Here is a 21,146-nt window from a genome sequence, read left to right on the forward strand (position 1 = left end):
GAATTGATCTGCCGGCAGCCAAACAAAATACAAGAAAAATGTGGCCCCAAAGATAAAAAACACAAAATATCCAATTGTATAATAATTTAAACACAAGATGTACAACAGAACGCCTCATTACACGGTCAATTTGTATATGTGCAGACGCCAAATTGTGTGCTTGTTAAATCGCAAATGTTCATGAATGCTGTGGGGAAATTTATACCAAAATAATCTAATCATTAGTTACTAATGTGTAAAGTGCATTAAATACATTAAGAATGGGACAGTCGGCGGGTAAAATAGGTAAGTGCAATGAATTTCTAATTTATTTGCATAGTCCATACTTGGCAACCGTGTGGGGCATGTTGTTTGCCTATTTATAAGTAAGTAAGGTGCATGTGGGCAAACAACAAAAGCCTTTAAATATATACTACTACATGTACATTGTACATGTAGTCATTTGATTATTTGATTGCACATTTGGCAATTGGAGTTAAGGACTGCCTGCCGCATTCCAATGGGGTTTGTGACCTTCTTTCAGCCCCATACACGCGCACTGTAACAGCTGTTTACCTTAGCGATGACACTATATGGCGCTGCCGATAGTTTTCAAAAGCTATTATTTTAAACCATATAAAAATGTGGCAGCGCTAATTTCAGATACGCGCGCAATTGTTTCAAAATTAAAATGAATGAAATGAATGAATGAGTTTATAAAGAAATCAACAATATATATAGCTTTGAAAATCCTTCGATCTCAAAAGATCTAAAAGACGAAAGGAATATATATGTATATTAAATTTTAGTTAAATTTGAGTGAGTTTCTCTATCTATATGAAATCCCCTATACCTAATTGACAATACATGACTTAACTAAAGATTTATGAATGTATTAAAACTATTCAGTATGGGGTTAATATTTCAGCCATATTTTATAGAATGGAGCCTCTTGAAAGGGAATGCCCAATAATTGCAGCGATTATCTTTGAACTGAATTAAATGAGATACTTAAGTATGCCTGTAGCTACAGAAACACCTTTTACCTAACAAAACACCTGCACAATGCGTGGAAGTATCCTTTATTGCATTTACCAAAAGGTAAAACCTGTCTCAATGCAATAAGGACATCAAATCCTTAAGCAGCTTAGAGGTACAAAAAGTCAAAAATCTGAAGTAGTGTTGAAAACTCTCACACGGCTATGCAAACAGATTTTTTGTAATCAATAGATGGGCGCGAACATTGACGTAATGCAAGGATTTCAAGATACAGGTGCCAAGTCCAGTTACCTGCGTTGTTACCTGATTACAACTTGGGATTCTCTACCCCCATAGCAGTAGATATTTTTGATTTCTTTGCAGCCGGTAGACAATAAATTATTGAGTTTATGGCAATGATTTCTTACAAAGCAGATTGTAGGAAAATGAAGAAAAGCAAAGGACTACGAAGGACAATGGAAAACCCAATAAGTGAAAAAGCAAAAGAAACATAGACTACAGACAGGTAGAAAAAACGGCACAGCATATTGACCCTGGCCAAAACAAAGAGCCAGCATAATGGGCTAGGATCGAAGCCAGATCTCACATGGTATCAACTCTATATATGACTTGGCAAATACGCGAGTTTTTCCATACAGGAATGTTGAAAGTTCCCATAAACAAGGCTAGCAAGGACTCGCTGGGCATCAATCTGCAAATATGACTTGCCGAATACGCGAGTTTTCCACATTTCCTAACGGGCCACAAGGCTAACATTTCCCATTTATTCCCGCTCTCTTCACATATGTTGATTTTTCGCGCTGTGTATTTTGGCGGGTATTTTCGGGATGTTTCATTTCTGATATTTGATTAGCGTATGCGGATGCGCCTGCGTCTCGCCTGCAAAAGGAAGTGACGGCGTGCAAACAAAAAAAAAAAAACAAAAATACAAAACGCTAGATTTTGATCGGTTTCACCCTCACCTAGCATATACATATATAACTCCTGTCCTGTCCCGCCAAGCGGCACAACTGCTGCAGTCGCAGGTATGCAGCACCCAAAAAGGATCAATTTTATATATAGTCTGTTTCCTATGCATAGTATATAAGCATGTGTGTACACAGCAAGAAAACTTGTAGCTTACATGGAATAAATTTGTAGTTTTTAAAGGTAATTTAATTGGTATATCCATGTCTAAAAAAAATTCAAATTACTCAAAACACTTCTCAAGTTTGGTGTAATTTCTATAATAATTTTTTTGTAATTTACCTTTTCTTTATTATATATTTTTTTTTAATGAAAAGTTAAGGAACACGAATTTTGTATATACAGTTTTGTGTAGTATGTACATACATACACACACTTTTTTCTCGCAGTGTAATGCCTGCTGCTGCTGTCGCTCTCAAGTGTTTGCGTAATTTTCTTTCTTTCGTTCCTTTGCGCAAGACTGGATTAGTTTTCTATATTTATATACAACACACAACAGTTGCTATGCTCTCCTTCTCGGTTGCTCCCTCTCTCTGTCATATGTGATCCTCGAGATCCTTTGCATATGTCGTTTTCTAATTAAACACGCATTGGGCAACAATTTTCTTCGGGATATTTGTTACACTTTTCGTCTTCAGAGTTCCGTTCGATTCGATTGATCAGAGTTCGAAGATAAACCAATGAGGGTTTCCTTACCATTTACAGCTGCGCTTATCCAGGTGTTTCGTTGATAAGCAGAAATAATATCAAATATTTAAGTTGCTTAAATGAAATTTTGACTTCTCCGCACGTTTCCACCTTGTCTTTAAACAGGGTTTATTTAATTATATAATAAACCGATTAGCATTAGATAACATTCATTAAAACGCTTCTCATGCCCAGTTTATCATTTAAGTTTATATACTCTACTATATCATATCTATGGCTAACTTATCTAACTACTTGAAACCCTCATTTAATATAATATTCTATTGAAACGGAACTACTTTTCTGACAATCTATTGCTAGGGCTAATTTAGATTTAATTTAGATTGGAAACAATTTAATAAAGAACTTGTATATCTATTTTACGTTCCAATTATTTGTCTGTGAAGGTTATAGTATATATTTCCATTTACCGGCTCATGCTAAAATTTTTTTAACATCATTTAGATAAACATTATATTGTTTTATTGCTGTAATATACTTTTCTGTAGATATGAGGCAAAATAAATTATTTGTATAAAAAAAAAACCATTATACCCTGATTTCCCATTGAAAATGGGTTCAGGGTATAAAAAAAACACTATAAAAATGTATCGTTAGTATTTAAAAGACAAAAATAATTATTTTTTCAGCTAATTGTTCTAAAGTAAAAATAAATCTAATCTGATTGTGTTGAAGCAAATATTTCATGGCTAAGATCTTTAGGTTGGTACTTCTTTTAAGATCTTGTTACTCTATTCCATTATATGTGATCCTGAGCAAACTAAACCAAATTTCGAGGAAATCACACCATATTACAATAACAATATTAGTATACGAAATTTTGTTAGAATTGTAAATCTTTGAAGAAATTGTATGCTGTATAGATGTGATAAATGAATCAGAGAATTGTGAATCTTTTTTCCACTTGCTTATAGCATCAACTCAATATACTTGACATTTATATTTCTATGTTAAAGAGAAAATAAAATACCATTTACAGCTTTCCTACCACTTGCAGTTTTCCTTGCTTAAAGTCGTTTTCAAGGAATGAGATCTCCAAACAGATTAGATGAGATAAAGTGAAGTCTAAGTCTATTTAGAGGCAGACTAAACAGCTGCTGCTGCCTCGGAAGAGCAATTTTAAGCTCATGTGGCAGACTCCCCTTTAAGGACATTCGCATTAGCAGACGCCTGATCCTGTGGTTTCTTTTTTGCTTAGCTTATTTGGTTTATTTTTTTCTACTCATATGAAATATGTTGACAACTGTTGTCTGCGATGCCGATGCTATGCTCTTGATGAGGGATAATAATTGCTTTGCCGGCCACAGCGATGTCTGGTGAATGCTTTTACATACGTTGACAGCAGATGCAATTCGCCAGATCGGAAAGGATCAGCAGACAGACAGAAGGACGAACAGGCCGTCTGACAGACAGCAAAAGCATTTAAATTTTGATATTAAAGTGGGAAATGCATATTCAGCATCCTGGCTGGCAGCAGGCGCGCGTTCCATCTGAAATGCAAGGAAATACAGCTGCTGTCGCTGGGCCTGGCCAAAAGTAAAACAAAAACAACAACAACAATAACAATAACAACAGTGGCAGGAGCAGCAGAAAAAGGACATGCTGTCGAAACAGGAACCACAAGCAAGAAGTTGTGCAGAAATCGAAAAACCTACCCCCAGCAAACACTATATATGCACGAATATATATATCGTGCAGATCGTTCGCATCTGTGGCTGCATTTTGCATTGGAAGGGGTTTTCAGTTTGTTTGTTTGTTTGCTCGCTGACCAAAAATAAAAACCAGGTGTAAATTTTACCTCTTTCAACTCCTTTATCCCGCATACGCTTCGGCACTCACATGACGATCATAAGCATGGCGCAGCATTGGGTTTCCGCATGGGTCTTTGTTGAGGCTTGACAAACACGTGGCGGACGTGCGCCAGTTGTCTGTCCCTGATAAGGCTCCACCATGCCTTACATATTTATAATATTAACCATATATGCGAAGTATATTTTTATTTTCGCCCATACACTTAGCCAAATAGAGTAGGGGTTAATTTCGAAATGAAATTTCCATCAAATGATTTTAATTTGTTCCCCTTTCCTAGTAAATTCTCCACAATAAGTTTAAGTCAGCCTGATTTCAAAGTATTGTATATTCATATTAACATTATTTAAGAATTGACATCTTTAATATAAGTTAATAATCCAGTACGTAAACCTCTTCGTTAACACACTTTTTGAGAAACTTCACGGCAAATTTTAACTAAAAATGCTAAGATTTATTTTTGCCAAGTGTACGGAGTTGCCCCCAAAGGCAGCTGCCCCCATATGTTTCTCTGTGCCTGCCTGCCTGGGGGAGATAATTCTGTGTATTTTTTGTTCTGTGCAATATTCAAAGTAGTTTATTCTTAAATTTAGAATCTTTTTATTTTATTGTACATGTGTGTATGTGTGTGCCCATTTGCAAAAATATACTCCCTGTCTATATAGTTCTTCGCCCTCCCTCTCTTTCTCTTTCCCTTTCTCTCCATAGAGCCCGTTCAGTCGATCTCTCCCACGAACATTTGGAAACATCTGCTGACTGGTTTAAGGTTCCTTACCCTCCTCTCCTTCTTCTCCTTCGTCTTGCGCCTTGTGTCTGCTTCTTCAATTTGGCATTTGTCTTTTGCCTTGACAATTGTCATCATTCCGTTTTTGTGGCCATTGGGTTCAAGGTTCTATTGTTTATCCGATGTCATACGGTTTTCCGTAGGTCTATAGTTATTCTAAACCCCGTACCGTGCGTTCCCAATTCTAATCAATATCTGTAGAGAATTGTTCTAAGCCAGCATTTAATGTAAATGCCAAACGAAAATGTTGCATTCCATTTTACGACTTTGATGATCTCATGTCCATCATATATTTTTAAATTACAGATTATATGTACATATATTTATTGACATGGAACTTGAAAATTCCAAAGGCATTCCCCTGATTCATCAGAGTCTTATGAGAGTCTGATTATCTAATCGATTAGATTAGGCCAACGATAATATAAATTTTACAATTCTCTCAACGGGACTTCACAAAGCTTAGCGACTGCAATAAAAAGCACCCACCCATTAGTACATATTGCGAAATATTTTTATCAATATTTAAAAGAGAGAATAAAATCAGAATTGGATAAATTTCAGTTTTCGATAATAATGAGATAAGAAAATTATACAGTAAAAAATATGATAAATTATTCAATTTTTTCTCGAATCAAGTTGCACGGATTTTTTTAATCGTTATAACAGCTTGAATATACCTTAAATATAAGAATTTCATAAACCTTAAAATTGTTCTTTACAAAATATTGTTCTCGATTTTCTTAAAATTAAAGGAAATTATTTTTCAGTTTTTGGTTTAGAAAACTGTAAACTATTTTAAGCAAAAGCAACTTTCCCCTAATGAACTTTATCAGGTTCATGCCCCATAGTCAGAAATACATAATAATTAAAAACAAAAAATGAATTAACAAAGAGAAGCAAAAAGTTTTACACACTATTCCAGTAAAATTTGGCGTATTAACACTCAACTGCGGGCAGCAAACAGGCCTTTTATCGCCCCATGGTACTAAGCAAAAAAAAAATTGTCTTGAACTTTACTGAACTTTGGCCAAAAAAGTGCCGCGAAACAGTTTGCGGCGTCTTCTCAGCGCCAAAGAGCAGCAGCTTGGTCAAAATGCAGGCAGCTAACAAACCTGGCCTAGAACAGCCGCCAGCAGCAGCAGCAACAGCAACAACAACAACAGCATTTGGCTATCAAGGTGCACCAACGATCAAACAGGAACAACAACAATATTGAGCAAATTATAAGGGAGGTTCAATACACGCGAAAGCAGGCACAAAAGCGAAACCATAGTAAATAAGAAACAGCTGCAAGTAGAGCTGCGTCGGTGTTGTTGCCTACGCCGCGCTCTCTCACGCTGCTCATCCTCTCAGTTAGAGATGAGCGCGAGAGCAGTTAAGCTAAGCAACAGAGACACGAGCAACAGCAACACCCAGCAAATTATAATAATATGAATTTGCTTAAGCACAATTTTTACTCTTTTTCACTAAACTATATACCTAAGACTAAAATTTACAATATATATTAAAATCTTTAAGTATTCAATACGAGTTGTTATGAGAAAGAAGTCTTTAAGGATTCAGTACGAGCGCAAACGACACGAGTGTGCTTCGTGCATAACTGGTTTGTTGCTCTTGCGCTCACGCGTGCATCGCTAGTCAGCTGACGCTGGTGCTGACGCCGTCGTAGACGCCGCCGCCGTCGCTGACTGCGCAGCCTTTTAACTTTGCCCGTTGGCTGGCGCTGCAAAGAAGTTTCAGTTTGAAAATAAACGTTGAAGCTGGCGCACACGCTCGTTCGCTTCGTTTCGTTCCGTCTCGTCTTCGTTTCGTTCGCGTTTGTTGTTTGTTCGCGTTTGTTTGTACCGTTGCAAACAATACATAAATCAACAACAAATTACCAAAATGTTTTAAATGTTTAATAAACTCTATGCCAAATAAAACAAAAAAAAAAGTTTGAAAGCACGCAAGGTTTTTGGTTCTTGCTTTTAGCTTTTTAGCTTTTAGCGCATTTTGTCCGTTAGTTTGTTTTCGTTTGAATTTTCAAAAAATAAAAGCCGTTCAAAATGGGTCTGTCGGATATACCAGTCAACTATATGCAGCAGCAGCAACAACAACTCCATCATCATCAGCACAATCATCATCATCAACTAAATGCCGCGGCGGCCGCTGCACACGTTTTGGCAATGGAGAACAGCGAACTTCTGATGAGCCCCAAGGACAAAATGTCCAGCAAAAAGAAAATGCATTTGCTGAAGAAAATCAAGAAACGCTTCGGACTCGGTTAGTACAGAAAAAAAGAAACATTTTTTAATTTAAATTGCAGCGTGCGAAAAATCAGTTTTGAACTATATAAATAATTCATGGCAAAAGCTACTTGAATTCATTTTTGCATATCTTGAAAAATTTCCCACATAATATTAAAATGTGTGCGGCTGTTTGTGTGTGTGTGCCGTTAATGAATGCGGCAAAGATAAATAAATACATTTTAAAGCAGGAAAACAACAACAAACAGCAGCGAGTTTCTGAATACATTAGCGTTTTTTCTCTCTAAATAAAAAGATCAGTCATAAAACTCACAGCAAAAACCTCTTGAGATTGTTTAAGCAATAGCTAAGTCGCGTGTGTTTAAAATTAGACTCGGAAACTCTGTTTTTTTTTCTTACATAGGGCAAAATCTAATGCGGTTTTGTTTCCCTTTAAGAACCGATGATCCCAAGCTATATGCCTGCAATAAGCTTCTACAGAACTTTGCTTCTCTTAGTTCCAAGAATGTGAATTCACACGAATTCATACAAGGGACTTTCAGTTAAACATTTAAAATTTTATTATTTACTTAAGTTGTGGTAAATACAAAATCAGGAATTATATTAGAATTTATTTAGTGACTCAACAATCTCTTAAATTTCTCTTGAGTGCCTCAAATCAGCTTTCAATTTTTGTAAAGCCTCCCAACTTCCTTTCAACACTCTTTGCCGGAAGTGCCTGTTGATCTCTCATCAACAAAAAATAATAAAGCTAGCAAGAAATTGCAAAGTCCATAAGCAAACGCTTTAAATAAATGTATATACATATATTTATATATAAATATTTTGTTTAATATGTAACACACATACCATACCAGACCATAGTACACGGCGCGATTATGTTTACGTATCACAGCGCGATTGCGGCGCTCAATTTTTGACATTTTGTTTTGATTGCTGTTGCTGCAGCTGGAAAAGCCTCTCTTGGCTCGCGCACTCTCTCAGCTTTTGTTCTATGGCGGCAGGCGAAGCAGCAGAAGAAGCATGAGACGGGAACAAAAAATACCAAACCAAGCCCCAAGCCAATGACGCATACATTACGACTGGCCGCCACACCCCCTTGGGCCCCTCGACTAACCCAACAAGTCTGGCCAAATGCCCCATTCAGCAGTTGCAGAGTGTTGTCGTTGATGTTGTTGTTGTTTTGTTGTGGCTGGATTTGTACGCGAAGCGCCGTTTCAGCCGACGGCAACTTGGGCAAAGTAAAAGAGCTAAAGCAAAGCAACAGCAACAACAACAACAACAAAACGAGCAGGCAGAAGACAAGCTTTAAAGCTAGGTTAAGGCGAGGGGCCGGCGGCTTGAGGCGAGTTGTAGCTGCGTTTTCAGTCTTGCCTCTTACTCTTCCCATCCACATCCAATTTTATTCCATTTCGTTTTGAACGTGCGGCATTTGCGCTGCGTATCGGTAATCAATGAAATTACTTTGTTTTTTTTTTCGGTTTGGTTTGCTGCTGCCTGGAATCAGCTGCTTGTTGTTGTTATTATTATTGTAGTTGCTGTCTTTGTTTTTTTCTCTATTACACTTTGTTAGCGCTTATTGTTGTTGTTGTTGTGTCTTCTGCTGTTTGCCTGTTGGCATGCCATAGACAAAGTCTTCGCTTTTGGCTTTGGCTTTGGTTTATCTGCTTTTACTCGAGCTTCTCACGGTTTACTTTTGTTGTTGCCATTGCTGCTGCTTGGCGCTGCCAACTTCACTCAAATTTCAAATGCATTCTGTGGGCTTCATTTGTTACGCGCCGACAAATATTTGCTCATCAGTGCTTCTCAAACTCCCCCAAGCACGCACGTAGAAACACATACATCTGCATATGTATATGTGTGTGTGTATGTTAAATAAAAATCGCACAACTTTCAATTGCTTCGTTCATTTCGGTTGGTTTGCTTTGCCTATGAGCTCATGTGAGAGTGAGCCCCACATGCGTCATCCTTCAAAGCTTGCGGACAGTGCAGCACACACACACACATGCACACAAGATATTTTTGCTATTTGCGGTCAAGCCGATAGCCGTTTGAGCAGATAAGAGAGTTAAACGTAGAACTTTCAGCTACTACAACAGTTACTAAACGCACACAGTCACACACGCTAGCATGTTTAAATGCTTTCTCGTGAGAGCGTAGGCGTCGTTTAAAGAGAGCCTGCGTAACCTTCGACTATTTATGTGTCCAGCGTAAGCTCTCATAGCAAATGAAACCCTTCAATTTTATAAAAGGAAAGATATTCAAGTATATTCTAAAAAGCATGTCTTTCTATTTATCATAGTGACCTATATAGTTGTAATGTTTTCTCTCCATTGTTTATCAGTTAATGAACCAGCTTGACGGCTGGGCACTTGCAACAGCCTAGTATATCTACAAAGAAATATTGTTAACAATTTACCAGACACATAGATAATAGTTGTACACCCCATAGATACATAGATAAAACCGTCTTGGGTGTCGCAACACAGCTGGCCAGGTAGCAACAGGTAAGACGGCCAAGATGCGGGACAGCTGCCTTCCATTCCTTCTTCTCTCGGGCATGAACACACGCAAAAGGCAACGCAGAGCAATTATCTACGCCCCGGTCGAGCAACAGGGCTGATAAATCAAGAGGTAGATAGATAGTTACCTACCTACGGGTTGTCCAAAAAAATATCCACATTCAGCCGTTCATCGATTGGGTTTTTATTTTGGGCTCGTATTCTTGTTTCGCTGTCATGTTTTCATTTTTTATACATTTTTTGTGTCTAGGCTATTCATTCAATTTCGCTCAACTAGATTTTTCGGCTATTTTTGCAGCTGTTCGCAGCTTTAGCTTTATGCATAATTATGAATAGACTGAGAGAATTAACATGTTGCGCCTATTAGCTGAACTAATTTTGGAATGATGGAACACCTGGAAAGAATATGCCAATTAGAGAACAATATCAATGCAAATTCGCAAGGGCTTAGGCGAAGAGGCGTAATCGGCGCTTAAAAGAGAACGATCGCAGGCGCTCGTTCAGTTGTTAAGCTTTTCCAAGTAATAAATACGTGATGAACAATAAAAATCCACTTGCATTGTTATCTACTCAAATGCATTGTTATTATTTCATAATGATGTGTAAGCTCTTCAGTTGTCTCGGTCTATTATACGCGTGCTTATGCCCATCTATCTCGTTCGCTCTTGTTGCGCTTGAGTGATTTAATTACTAAGAGGCAGCAGCAGCGGCAGAAACTGAAGTGGTCTAAGAGAATTGTAGACAAGCCGAGGTTGCGACGCTGCTGTGCAGTCAAGTGCGCCGGCTTCTCACATGTGTGTGAGGAAATGCAATATGTATGTGTGAGTGTGCATGTAACTGTTCGCTAGCCCTTTCTCATCAAACGTAGCAACAATTGCAACGCTTCGATAAACAACAACAAAATGAAACGGAAGAGAGCCAAGTCCGCCATCTTATCTTTTTCGAGTATACATAGTTTATGTTATTTTCATACTTTATATACATATGCATGTATGTACATTTCTTCAACTGAAACGGAGCTCCAGTTGCTATTTTGAGCGTTGCGCTGCTTCTTGCCAGGGGTCGCATGCTTCGCTGCGCATATAGAAAACAACCAAAAAGCCCTTCTATCCCCTACCGCCGCCACCTACAACATGCACACAAGTTTCCATAAACACATAACAGACAAGATTCATAAACAGCGCGACTTGTAAAAATAAACCATGTAAAATTTGACTTGGACACCCTCGCGGCAGCTAATTATATACATATGTATGTAAAATGCGACAGTGTGTGTGATAGATTGAGGCAATGTTATGACAGTCATTGAACCCTTGAGGTGTGATCAATATTTTTAGCTGAAGCCAAGCAAGTAGGAACTTTTCACCAATGCACTGTTTATTCCCTCTGCCGCGTTGGCAAGGGAAATTTCGCTTAAGGGAAATCTAACTGTTGCGCACATTTTAGCAATGCCACAGTTTAAGCTATCGCGCTTTTACTCTTTCACACACACATACTCACGCACATGACTTTGTCATGCATCCCATGGCAGCGTCATCAGATTTCGCTTAATCGCATGCAAAAAAGTGCATTGTACGACTGCAGCAGCAACAGCAATAGCGCAATAACAGTAACAACACTCAATAGTTTTGACCTCTCGCCGGCCGCGGCCCTCGGCTATCGTCGGCCGTTTATTGCGCAATTATTTCTTGTTCTTTATTATATTTTATTTGCGCGTTCTCTATGGTCAATTTGCTCATTTGTGCTTTTACGGCTTCTGAAGTTGCATTGTGTTAGAGCAGGCGACCAGGCAGACAGACGGAAAGAGAATGAGAGATGGAAGATGGAAGGAAGAGGACGGCAGAGAGTGCGAGTATGTTGTAATTGGTCTGACGCTTTAGTGGCTTCCGCTGCGGCAGAGCGGAAGCGGTTTTGCATGCAAAAAAAAAAAAAAAAAAAAAAAAAAAAACATGCATCAAAAAACAACACAACAGCAACAAGTTGTTCGCTCTTTCTTTCACTCACTGTTAGAAAGCACCAATTTGTATTTGGCGCTGCCGGCCTATGCACCGGTTTTGCTGTTGTTGTTTTGTCATAGGTTATAGGTCACGTGTCGGCTTACATTGTCATTGTTGCCCACGTGCGTTGGCAATGTGGAACGTGTGGCAACAATTAACGTGAAGGCCTCTTTAATTATTGCCGGAAATGCTTGACAATTAAAGTAAAGGCGTGCGGGCGGCAGCGGCGGCGGTGGCGGCAGCGTTTGTGTAGATCGATTTCAAAGTATATCAATTGGTGCGGCCCACGCTGGCACTGCGTTAGTGTTAGTGGTCAATTGACAGAGCTGCCAGATGAACTCAGCTTTTGAGTGGGTGAACTCTTCAATGGCGTGTGGCTTTCGCTTAAGCTTTGACTTGTAGGCTTGTCCGACTAAAAGCCCACATATTAACTCTCATTTTAGACGCCCCGAACCCACACTCACAAGCACACACATACAGCCAACCTAACGCACACCTATTACCGGGAAAATTAGTTAGAAGAAAATGCACATTGCGTGGGCAGCGCATAACTCAATTTGTGGGCAGACCTGTGCGGCCAGTGTTGCCACTTGTCAGGCAATTCTCACACCCATAAAAAAAATAAAAAACAACTTCCACATTGGACTCTATGCGAAATTCTTGTGTGTGCAACAAATCAGCGTTGATTTATGTTAATTAATTGCGCCATTTATGAGGGGCAGCAAATTAGCATATAATAAAATATATGTAACTGTAAAAATGCACGCATTCATGATAAAGAATGCAAGCTTACAAAAGTTATTTACTCTAAGGCGTAAATTGATTTATCAGTAGAGAATGTTTTACTCGACTCGCTCTCAAAGCAATTTAACATGTAAAAAAAGTCAAACAGTTGTTTACACAGAGCATTTATTTTAAGCTGTATAAATGTTCATGTTGTGCCTCTAATAATTCATATTCTCGAAGCTCAAGTCCTTCCGTAGCTAGCGTAAAGCTCTTATTTTACATCACGAAAGCTCACGTAAATATATATGTAGGTATTAGCTTATTATAAATCATCTTGTTATTATGAGCACGTTATGGCTTGTAGTGCACTTAAAAAGTCTTCAAGGCACTTCAAATTCCAATCTAATGATCACTCAGCCCCACACACAAATGATTCCAAACGATCAATTTACTGGCAGTCTTGTGATCTTCATCGTTGATCTGTTGCATGAAGTTGGCCCACAATGGGCCATCTGAGCAATTTGAGTGCTACCTCAGCTATTTTTATGACACCTGCATGATTTTCTCATATATATATATATATATATATATATATATATATACATATATATATTTTTTGTTTTTGTCTTTGATTTTCCACCCGCAGCTGTGGCTGCCCCTTTCAGAGTTTACTCATCGATGCTGCAGTTGCAATTATTGTAGCTTGTTACAGGTTTTTTTTTTGCCGAAAATAGTCAAACATCCACTTTATATATATATATATAGATATCTCCTATATATACAAATTTGGAGTCGTGGGAATTTTTTTACTTTTTGCTCACGGCCAGCGTGGGAAATGTTTGAGACGCGTCTGCACTCAACGGTAAATCAGGTTTTTCCTTTAGCCAAAAAAAAAGTGTACGAAAATTTGCCTGCGATCGTTTGGCAGATCGTTCGCTTCGTTTTCGGCTTGGCACGGTTCGGTTTTTCGCCAACGGAAAGATGTCGGCAAAACGCCAAAAAGCTCTCTGAACTCTGCTCAGCTGAACTTGTACAGCAGTCCCTGTGCGCATCAGATTGCCCAATTTGTGGCGAGCTGATCATGAGAGCAAAAAACTAATTGAAGCCAAAAGAAATTCAAATTGCAGCGATCAGATTACAAAATACATATATGATGATACTTTTGGATTTGTGTGGATCTTTAACGCTGACTGCCGACTGTTCGATACAGCTATAAATACATACATATATGATCATCTGTGATCACGTCAATAAAATCGAAACTTAGATAGCTTTAACTGATTTTACAGAAGTAAATATTTTACATACACGATCAATTATTTTGATTAATTCTTATCTAATTTGCTGCTTGCTTAAATACATTATTTGTTGCCAGCTCTATTAATATTGGAACTAAACTAATAAACTTATCTGACTTTGCGATGATCAACTGATAGGAATATATGTGGGTGTAGATAATAGTATTATCTATAAATGTGTATAATTATGCTCTATCTAGAGTCGATCCACTCAATGCTCAATAGCTTCAATTGTGGTTATACGATGCAAACCCTCTTCAGTCCTTCAGCCCCATGATAATTAGTGATCAGCAGTTGATCATTTTCCATCCGGCATTGCTAATACAATTAGCCCAACCGTCATGAACCCAACTCCGTTTACCAATTGAGCGGCCAGCTAATTAATTGACCAAAGTTGCCAGCTAATTGAAATGATCGTCGCGTAGCCCGTTAACCGTTTGATTTAAGCGTTGGCTCCAACAGAATACAGAGAAAAAAGATAACAAGAAAACATGATATTACGAGTATTTCATTCATGTCGGCGATGTCTGGACTATTGAGGTCTGGGCTTTGTCTGCATGTCTCACTCTCTCTCTCTCTCGCTCTCTCTCTCTCTCCCTCTTTCTCTGTCTGTCTGTCTGTGTCTGGGCAAAAAGTAGGCGTCACCGTTGCCGCCGCCGCCGCCAGGCGACATCCTGCAGCTAATAAGCCCCAATACACGTAGCCACGTCGAAGAAGAAGCAGCAGTAGCAAAAGCAGCGCAAAACGTGATTTCCGACTTCCTCGTTCATAAATATGGATGCAATGCATTCTATGCTCATGTAGTTGTTGGCCTAGCTGCCAGATCTTTGGCATTATTTTGAACTGGTCTGTTGCCGCCACTTCAGCTTGTTCTTCTTCTTCTGCTTCTTCCCTTGAGCTGCTCTCAGCTAAGCGGAAGTTGAGCTGCTGCTGCTGCGGCTGTTGCTTCCTTTGAGCCCGACTTCCTGGCTGCGCCGGAAGCGCACTTAGCATACAAGTTTCTGCTCTTTGGGTCTCTGCAGTCACAGATTTTTCTGCCTTTATGCAGCTACCACTTTCTCCCCTCTCTCACTATCTCTCTCGCACTTTAAGTCTCACCCCTATTTCGAAATCGGGGCAACGAACGCATCGTATTTCAACCCTCGACAGAGATACTTTGCCTCTGTCTCTAGCTTAGTTTCCAAATTTTGTTGTTGGTCGCTTTTCGTAATTTGAACATCTGCCGTTTCTTTTTTCTTTCTGTGTATTTTTGTTTTCTCTAGCAACCCTTGTTGATCGCTTTGCTACCCTTAGCTGCACTCAACGAGGGTTGTTTTACCTGTCTCGGTGCAGCTGCCTCGCCGAGGCACGAGCAGCTGCCACATGCCGCCTGATCAAATAATGCCCAAATGGATCCTTCAAGACGCTGTGCGACCGCCTGTTGTGCGCGCCTCTCTGTCACTCCACCAACTGCAACTCTCTCTCTCGCTCACTCACTCCGTCTTTGAGCCATTGTTGAGACGCTGCCACGCGCCGCGTATCAACATGGTAATCAGTCTGCCGTCTGTCCGCATCATTGTCCTGCTGTCGCATTTACTGCGGCTGCTGCTGCTGCGGCGGTCGTCTCTCCTCTCATCTTGTGATCAGAGGCAACTGTTGCCTGGCATGCCGCCACATTCCATATGCCCCAAAGCCTCGAACCTGTCGCCCAGAAATACCTGAATCCTCATTATTATCGAAACTAACTGAGGCACAGTTTTTATTTTTCTTTTGGTAATTTGTCTTGCAGCTGCTGTTGCTCTCAAGGGCGCTACATGTGCATTAATTGTGACAATCAGTCGGAAGGCTATGCGATGAAGAAAAGGTGTTTAATCAATTTCGTTGATGAACAATTGACTAAAAGTTAACATGTCATTTAACATGCAGCTTCAAAGGCTAAAAGTTGTTGGCTATTTAACCTACGGATTTTCAGTTTAGCATGATGATAAAAGACTTGGCTTCAAGTTGCTCAGATGAAGCTTCATCCTGCTATTCCAGTGTAATCAATCAGTTAAATTTAATCCTCATGTCAAAGTTTTTTTTGTTTTTTGTTTTTTTTTTTTTAAAGAAGCACTAAATGTAGCAACTGGATTTAACAGAAATATAATTGAATATGATTTAGTCTCAAGTTACTCCCATCAAAATTGTTATTATAAATCAAAAAGTTATTTGAGCTGGCACATAAATGCGATCTGGCAACCTTCTCTTACCTAACTTGAACAACAGTTACAATTGCTAGATAGATTTTTATAGCAAATAGCAGCTGAGCTCTCCAGTTACATGCAGTCACAGAAAAATATATCCAGTTGCTCGCGCAGGTAGACTTCAAGCATTTTTATTTGACTGCACGCACACTTCCTCTCTCTTTCTTTCTTTCTTTATCTCTCCCTCTGTCTTCTCCCGCGGCTGAGACATTCAACGAAGCGTATGGATTCCTAAGCCCATGTGCTAGTTCTCATATTACAAAACTCTTTAACAGTAGCCCCTCAGACAAGAGGCATTAACCCCTTCGACATGCAGACGTACCCCTAAGAGTTAGATCGCACAGCACGTGACTTTGATGTAGGCGCAGATTATTGAACTCTTTATACCACGTTTTTTCTGTTTTTGGATTGACAATTTTATGAAATTACTTTTCGATCAACGTTCGATACGAGCTGAGAGAATTTATAGCAGCTGTTGTTGCACGAATTTCTTGGAAGAGTTCAAGTGCAGAGAGTTCCAGAGAAAGGTACGAAAATCATATGTGACGAAATGCTCAAGTGTTTTGGATACAGCTCTTGGCAGAGTTATCAAAAATATTTCCTGGTTTGTTGATGGAATTTTAGATGGAGTCTCAATATAAGGAAAAAAAAAAAAACATTGACTTGCATTAGTTATAAACTTTAGAAATAAACAGATTAGATTAAATACGGATTTATAGTTAGTTTATTTTTTATTATTTATTAATGTCTTACACTGAAACTTAATTTTAGACTAAAAGTTGATGTTATGTTCAAGCTTAAAGCTTTTCGTATTATTTTAATCAAATACAATTGAGCTTTTAAGCTACCATTAAACTGAAGTCTCTTACTTCAGCTTTAACGAGCTTTTAGGCTCCTGTTTAATTTCTATTATTCTTCGCTTATTTACTTATCCCCATGTGTCTCCGTTTTATTTGCAGTTCGCCGCTCGCCCTCCTCCTGCCCGGGTCCAAATAATCTGCCGCCCTTGCAATTCCATACGGTGCACGGCGACAATATACGCATCTCGAGAGATGGCACGCTGGCGCGTCGCTTTGAGAGCTTCTGCCGTGCCATCACCTTCTCGGCACGTCCGGTGCGCATCAATGAGCGCATTTGTGTGAAGTTTGCGGAGATTTCGAACAATTGGAACGGAGGCATTCGGTTCGGTTTCACGAGCAACGATCCGGCCTCGCTGGAGGGCGCTTTGCCCAAGTACGCGTGTCCCGATCTCACAAATCGTCCTGGCTTCTGGGCCAAGGCGCTGCACGAGCAATACTGCGAGAAGGACAACATTCTGTACTACTATGTGAATAATGCCGGCGATGTCATCTACGGCATCAACAATGAGGAGAAGGGCGTCATTCTGTCGGGCATCGATACACGCGGCTTGCTCTGGACTGTGATCGACATCTATGGCAATTGCACGGGCATTGAGTTTCTGGATGCTCGCATTTATATGTACCAAACCCAGCAGCAGCAGCAGCAGTTGCCGCAGCAGCTGGCACATCAGCAACTGCAACAACAGCAGCAGCAACAGCAGCAACAACAACAGCTGCCACAGCAGCAACTCTCCGCTCACCATCCACTGCAGCAATCGCGTCGCTCGCTGCCAGGCGGCGGTTCCGGCATCGTGGCGGAACACGAACTGGAACGACATGTGATGCCATCGCTGCAGTCGCTGCATTTGGCCGGCACAGCCGCCGGCATTGTGGAGCACGATCTGGCGAATGGCTTGCCACCGTTACGCTATAACGCCAATGGACGCCTGATACCCGTGCCCTTCCACATAACCAAGGGTCGGAATGTGCGGCTGTCGCACGACCGCTTCATTGCCTCGCGCACCGAGTCGGACTTCTGTCAAGGCTATGTGTTCACGGCGCGACCCATTCGCATTGGCGAGAAGCTGATTGTCCAGGTGCTCAAGACCGAACAGATGTATGTGGGCGCCCTGGCGCTGGGCCTTACCTCCTGCAATCCGGCGCTGCTGCAGCCAAACGATTTGCCCAACGATTCCGATTTTCTGCTCGATCGTCCCGAATATTGGGTGGTCAGCAAGGACATTGCTGCGGCGCCGCAGCGTGGCGATGAGATTGCCTTCTTTGTGGCGCCCAATGGCGAGGTCAGCATCAGCAAGAACAATGGCCCAGCTGTTGTTGTCATGCACGTGGACCAGTCCCTCCAGCTGTGGGCCTTCCTCGATGTATACGGCTCGACGCAATCGCTGCGCATGTTCCGCCAGCAGCTGCCCAATATGGTGGCCTATCCCTCGCAGCCGCAGTTGGGCACAGCTGGTGCTTGTGCTGCTGCCGCCGTCGTCGCTTCCTCCACAACTGCCTCCAGCTCACGCATGCTGCCCATGACGGAGTCGCTGAACAGCCTGAATGCCACCCAGCTGATGGGCGCATCCAAAATGCAATTGAATGTTACCCAGTCGACTAGCACCTTGGCCACCAACGGCAATGGCAACGGCAGCCGCATGATCAGCATGCCCTCCAATGGGGACATCCTGCAAATCCAGCCAAACGGCGGCGGCACCGTGCTCGTCGTCAATCTGCCCCCAGCCAACAGCTCGCACGATCTCAATAGCCAGCTAACAGCTCGACAGGTCGGCCCGACAGTGGCCACTGTTAGCAGCAGCGGCATTCTGGCCGGCGCCTGCTCCAGCGGTACCTTGATCAGTACCACCAGCCAGCAATATATTGAGGTGAGTTGAAAGTTTACTTTTCTAAACGTTGCTGTTCCGTTTATCCATCTATCAATCAAAAAAGTCGCATATATAATTGTACATATTCATCCTATTAATATCTGGTCACACTTGTAATTGTTGCTATCTGGCAACACACAAAAAGCTATGTATGTTGGCTTCATCGTATTCCCAGTGAGCTAATTTGAATCGCTAATGAACTGCGCTTAGTTAAATATATTTGAATCATCATTTTTAATTATATAAAATACTAATTTAATTTTCTTTCTCGTCTTGCAGCCCGTTGCCCAAAGCACAAACACATTGAATGGCAGCAAATGGAAGGACAGTCTCAGCGATCAGCAGAGCACCGACTCCAGTGCCGAGTGCACGATTTGCTATGAGAATCCCATCGATTCGGTACTCTATATGTGCGGGCACATGTGCATGTGCTACGATTGCGCCATCGAGCAGTGGCGTGGCGTTGGAGGTGGACAATGTCCGCTCTGTCGAGCGGTCATTCGCGATGTCATCCGCACCTACACCACGTAGGAAAAAAAAAGAGAATATAAATAAAGACAAATTAAACAAATACACTTGAAGCATCCATCAAGAAAACACACTCAGTAATCAAACGAAAAATAACAAAGCAATGCATTTCTCTTCAAAAGACGCAGCAATTTCCTAACTTAGAACTCGCATTCGAAATAAGCATAAAAAAAAACACACACACACACACACAGAAATCAATTTAATATTTTATATACTACAAAAATCTTCAAAAATTCAACACAAAAGTTTTTTAAATTAAAAAACAAAACAAAAACTGCTTAGTATTAGCAACTAGTTTTGATATTACAAAACTACAACAACCTGAAACAATTAACTGATAGCTGATATCAATATTTTTGCAAATATTTATATGAAAAACTTTAAGAAACTGCAAAAAGAAGAATACTATGACTTTATGCTTAATATTAGCTCTATAAATATGATTAGTGAATATATACATATATATATTTAATTTTTTGTGATTTTAATGCTAAGTGCTAAAGATTTGTTTCAACCTAATTTAAATATACATATATAACTATTTAATTTTTTTAAAGAATTCAATTGCGATGTATTAGAATGTTACATAAATTTAAAAAACCAAAGTATTTTTATATAGCTCTTAATTTCATTGGCATTGACGAATTGAAAAAGTTGTTGCAAATTTTCGTATGATTTTCTAACGAAATTACAAAATTTTTGTGCAAAAAAGGGAAAACCGAAATCAACTTAATATATATAAAATTTTTTATTTAAATCAGTTTGGTGCTAAATGTTTTGGATTATATTATGAAATTGTTAAAATTTAAATATAGATGAAAAAGTTGGTTTATGTTTGCAGCAACTGAATAAAATGCACAATGGGAACCTTAATGAGCACATAGTATATATAGAAGAACCAAAACTCTGCCGTCAACTAAAACTAACATAATAAAAATATACATATTATATAAAAAATGCTTGAAAAAATCACACCTAAAAAAACACCAAATGAAAAACAAAATTTATATTAACCACAAAATATTAACAAAAATGTTGATTTTGCACCAAAATAGACAAAAAAAAATATTTTAATTAAGTTTAATCTATAAGTACTTAAGTTAATTTCTAGTCAACGAATTATGCTGAAGTTTTATAGAAAAGATGACTTCACTTGAAAAAAAAAAAAAGTTTATAAGACACAAAAACAACGCACGCTTTGCAATTTTAAGGAGATGACTTTTATGAGAACTAACATTAAGTAGTGCACAGTTTTAAACAAAAATAAAACAGAAACCAATAGAACAAAAGACTTTGCTTGAAAAAAATAAATATTTATGAGAAATGGATATAAATTACCATATAACATTACAAAGGATAATGAATACATGCAGTTAGAGAATTGCCAATAATTAATTAACACATTCACAAAACACTGACAACCAAGCAGAACAAATATAAACTAAACTTTACCTAAGATTGTATTAAAAACATGAATTGAAAGAAATGAAAAAAAAACTGGAATTCAAAATGAAACAAAGAATTTTGCTAAATGTAGCAGAAGCTATTGAACTATTTTTGTTATAAGAAAGAAGAATTTCAAATGGAAAAATGAGACATATGTTATTGCCACTATTAATAAATAATTTTAA

At 39.4% G+C, this 21,146-nt stretch overlaps 1 protein-coding gene across 2 annotated transcripts; it reads left to right on the plus strand.

The window, feature by feature from the left end:
* The first annotated feature begins 11 nt into the window (after nt 1-11).
* On the plus strand, nt 12-20,452 carry LOC6574278 (protein neuralized). Of its 2 annotated transcripts, none has more exons than XM_044008344.1 (3): nt 12-285; nt 17,219-18,984; nt 19,264-20,452. In XM_044008344.1, the coding sequence occupies exons 1-3, from the start codon at nt 261-263 to the stop codon at nt 19,513-19,515; spliced, it is 2,043 nt and encodes a 680-aa protein (XP_043864279.1). In that variant the 5' UTR covers nt 12-260; the 3' UTR covers nt 19,516-20,452. The 2 variants fall into 2 exon arrangements, with proteins under 2 accessions (XP_043864279.1, XP_002000333.3); XM_002000297.4 differs by lacking the exon at nt 12-285 and adding an exon at nt 6,982-7,510.
* The last annotated feature ends 694 nt before the right edge of the window (nt 20,453-21,146 follow it).

Source organism: Drosophila mojavensis, unplaced genomic scaffold (genome assembly GCF_018153725.1).
Source record: "Drosophila mojavensis isolate 15081-1352.22 unplaced genomic scaffold, ASM1815372v1 contig_277, whole genome shotgun sequence".
In the NCBI taxonomy this organism is placed as follows: Eukaryota; Metazoa; Arthropoda; class Insecta; order Diptera; family Drosophilidae; genus Drosophila; species Drosophila mojavensis.